This window comes from Notothenia coriiceps, unplaced genomic scaffold (assembly GCF_000735185.1).
Source record: "Notothenia coriiceps isolate Sejong01 unplaced genomic scaffold, NC01 NC01_scaffold00016163, whole genome shotgun sequence".
Lineage (NCBI taxonomy): Eukaryota > Metazoa > Chordata > Actinopteri > Perciformes > Nototheniidae > Notothenia > Notothenia coriiceps.
In genome coordinates this window covers 258-3,615 of record NW_011348864.1, presented here as the reverse complement: position 1 = coordinate 3,615, position 3,358 = coordinate 258, and the positions used below count along the sequence as shown (strand labels likewise).

At 40.1% G+C, this 3,358-nt stretch overlaps 1 protein-coding gene across 1 annotated transcript; it reads left to right on the top strand.

Moving 5' to 3' along the window:
* Positions 1-1,631: 1,631 nt before the first annotated feature.
* LOC104949415 (receptor-type tyrosine-protein phosphatase N2-like) lies at positions 1,632-2,938 on the top strand. The gene is made up of 2 exons (XM_010775774.1): positions 1,632-1,776; positions 2,768-2,938. The coding sequence occupies exons 1-2, from the start codon at positions 1,657-1,659 to the stop codon at positions 2,936-2,938; spliced, it is 291 nt and encodes a 96-aa protein (XP_010774076.1). The 5' UTR covers positions 1,632-1,656.
* The last annotated feature ends 420 nt before the right edge of the window (positions 2,939-3,358 follow it).

The window sequence follows — 3,358 nt, the reverse complement described above, 5'->3', positions numbered from 1 at the left end:
TAAGTTATTGTGGCCAGCATTGTGTGTGTGTGTGTGTGTGTGTGTGTGTGTGTGTGTGTGTGTGTGTGTGTGTGTGTGTGTGTGTGTGCAATGGAAAGGTCCCCTCGTCAAACAAGTCCTTGCTGCATTTCACAGTCCTGCTTGTTACCATCTTGGCAGCAAACAGAGAATTCTCAGGCTCTGATTTATTTGAATCTCTGTGTGTCATATTGTGTCAGAGTACTGAAGGGCCGTGTCGGACATTAACTAAGTATATTAACTCAAGTACTGTTCTTAAGTACAATTTAGAGGTTTATTCCACAAGTCCACTCCCTTTTGGAAGCAAATACTGTGCTCTTTACTCCTCTCCATTTATTCTACTGCCTTAGTTACTTTGCAGGTTCATATTAACCTTTAAATGGTCATTCGAAAGGCGATGTCCACGTGCAATATGGGTGTAATAAGAGTGTAGTTACGGTCTAACATGGGTCGAATAACATGAGTCTTATATGGTTGTAAGAACAGTGTAGCATGGGTATAATAGGGGTGTATGTATTAATGTGTGTGTTATGTAGAAAATAGCAATACTTGTAACAGTATTTCTACACTGTGGTATTAATACTTTAGTAATACATCTGAATACTTATTCCTTCTCTGCTGAACATATTCTACAATGTCCAGTTTGCCCAACAAGCACTTAAGCACTTTAAATCTTTCTAAATAGCACCGTGTGCACTTTTCGTCGCTGATAAATAACCGTCTAAATTAAATTTGAATTTTCCTCAAACTGCAAGGATTAAAAGAGGGGAACTTGTCGCCCCAGCAGTCTGTCAGCCGAGGAGAATTAACACCATTCCTCAAAAAAAAAAAATGCACCGTCACACCTTCAGATCCATGAGGGAAGCAGTGTGTGTGTCGAGGAGCAGTAATTCAAAACCAGGCACAATGAATGTGTCTTGAAGTCTCCGCTGACCCAAACCATCTTGATTATCTCAGGCGATGATTGGAGAGCCGCATTGTTTTATGACTTCCATTAACTGTTGCCTCTGATCAGAGTCGAATGGATCTCCAGAGAAAACATATACGAGTGTGTGCCGAGTCTCACTTTGTGGATGGAAGACCTCGAGAGAAATTACTCTCCGTGCCGAATGCTTGACCTGATCGTAGTTTCTCAACAAAGTTTAAAACGCTGTAAACATGTCTCGATGTGTTTGGTTGGATTTCATTTGCACCCCACCTCCAAAATAGACAAATCTTAATGCCAAGCTTTAAACTATTTTAGACTGATATCTATAATATGTGGGGGAGTGCAGACACATGTCAGGCTTCCTGTTAGCAGCTTTAAATTAGATCTTATTCCAAATTAAACTTCAGTCAAATTTCAAGAACCTGGACGCGGGAAAAAGCTTCTTAACAAACTTTTTAAAGAACATAAGGTCACTGAAGATTTAAAGAGAAGATCTGGAGTCCTCCTCAAGAAACGTTATGTATTTTCTGAAGTGTATTTAGTGTGAAGGTTCTTTTATAGCGTGAACTAAATAAGAGGACAAGAGTTCAGACGGTTGTATCAACCTCTAAATACCTGCCAGGTTTTAAACGAAAGAGAGCTTCAGTTCCAGATGTTGCTCCTGTCTTGTTGCATTTAAGGCATTTCCTAAGTGTGTGTTCTCTCTGCAGATGGTGTGGGAGAACGGCTGTGTTGTTATTGTGATGTTGACTCCTCTGGTGGAGAGCGGGCTGAAGCAGTGCTACCACTACTGGCCCGACGAGGGGTCCAACCTGTACCACATCTACGAGGTGAGACAATCCTTTCAGTACAAACATGACTTAATGATGTACGTAAATGTTTCTGAAGCCCAGAGCCCAAAATATATGATTTTTAATCCTGAACCTCTTTTACTAAAGTGATGGGTAACACTTTATTTTGATAGTCCATAGTTAACACTCTATAAGTCATCAGTTGACATTCAACAACACTGTTTCAACAGACAAGTAACATGCATTCAGCTAACTGCCAGTAGAATATACATTAACCATTAGTTGATGATCAACAGATAAGCAACTTTAGACTTTAGTTGCTTATCTGTTGATCATCAACTAATGCTTAGTTACGTGTCGGTTTGAACGGTGCTGTTGAATGTCAACTGACACATGTCAACTGATGCACTGTTGACATGCTACTAAATGTCAACTGATGACTTATAGAGTGTTAACTATGGACTATCAAAATAAAGTGTTACCAAGTGATGTCCCAAGACAGCAATTTATCAATCTAGGTTCTTGATGGAAAGATGTGTTTTTATTACGACATATTAAACAGATAACACTTTGTAGGATTAGGTGTTTCAATGAGGACCAAAGATTACAAACCAATGGGATTGTCCATTTGGTTTTGGAATATAAAAAACGGGAACATCTCGTAAACTTGTGTTAACCACCAACCTTTCTAAATCTAACCTCTAACACGTTCAAAAAAACATTGATATTAGCCAAAGAAAATAGCAGTAAATGTTCCCAAAACCTCACAAAATGCTCTTCCTGCTCTGGGAATGACTCCTGTTATCAAAATATTTGTTTGTTCTCCAAAAACAACATTCTTTAAAAGTCTAGAACGAGGGAACCCAGAAACGCACGCTGACTCATTTCCCGGTCTAGGACTCATTCCTGCACCACTGATGAGTTACATTTAGGCTTTGACTGTTTTCTTCTCAATTAAGCAACCGTCAAAGTGATGTCTTTTGCATTTTCTTTACATTCACGCGTATTGTCCATCCGTGTGTCCTCGCAGGTGAACCTGGTGTCCGAACACATCTGGTGCGACGACTTCCTGGTTCGTAGCTTCTACCTGAAGAACATGCAGACCAACGAGACCCGGACCGTGACTCAGTTCCACTTCCTCACCTGGCTCAACCAGAACGTTCCAGAGACCAGCCGCACGCTGCTGGACTTCCGCAGGTAGGGAACACCTGAAGACAGGGAGAAAATACACGTTATGGCAAAAGTACATTTACTCAAGTAGAAGTACAGATACTCGTGTTTAAAAATACTCTGGTGAAAGTAGAAGTACTGACTAAACTTCTTTACTCAAGTCAAAGTAAAGAGGCTTTGAAATGTACTTCAGTAAAAAGTACCCATAACTAGCAGCTCGTTTTAAAGAGTACCTGACCTCCCTTTATATTAATAGAACAATAATGTCATTGTTAGCTAATGAATGTTTCCATGCTGAACAACGGCAACATGACAACGTTTTCATTGGTCCCTCTTCTCTAGAGAAGACCAGGAAATGATGGATACACGGATCGTGTTCAAATCAATAGGCACGCAATGACTCTAAATAATAATGATCACGCCACCAAACACACATTCAGACTAAAGGAAC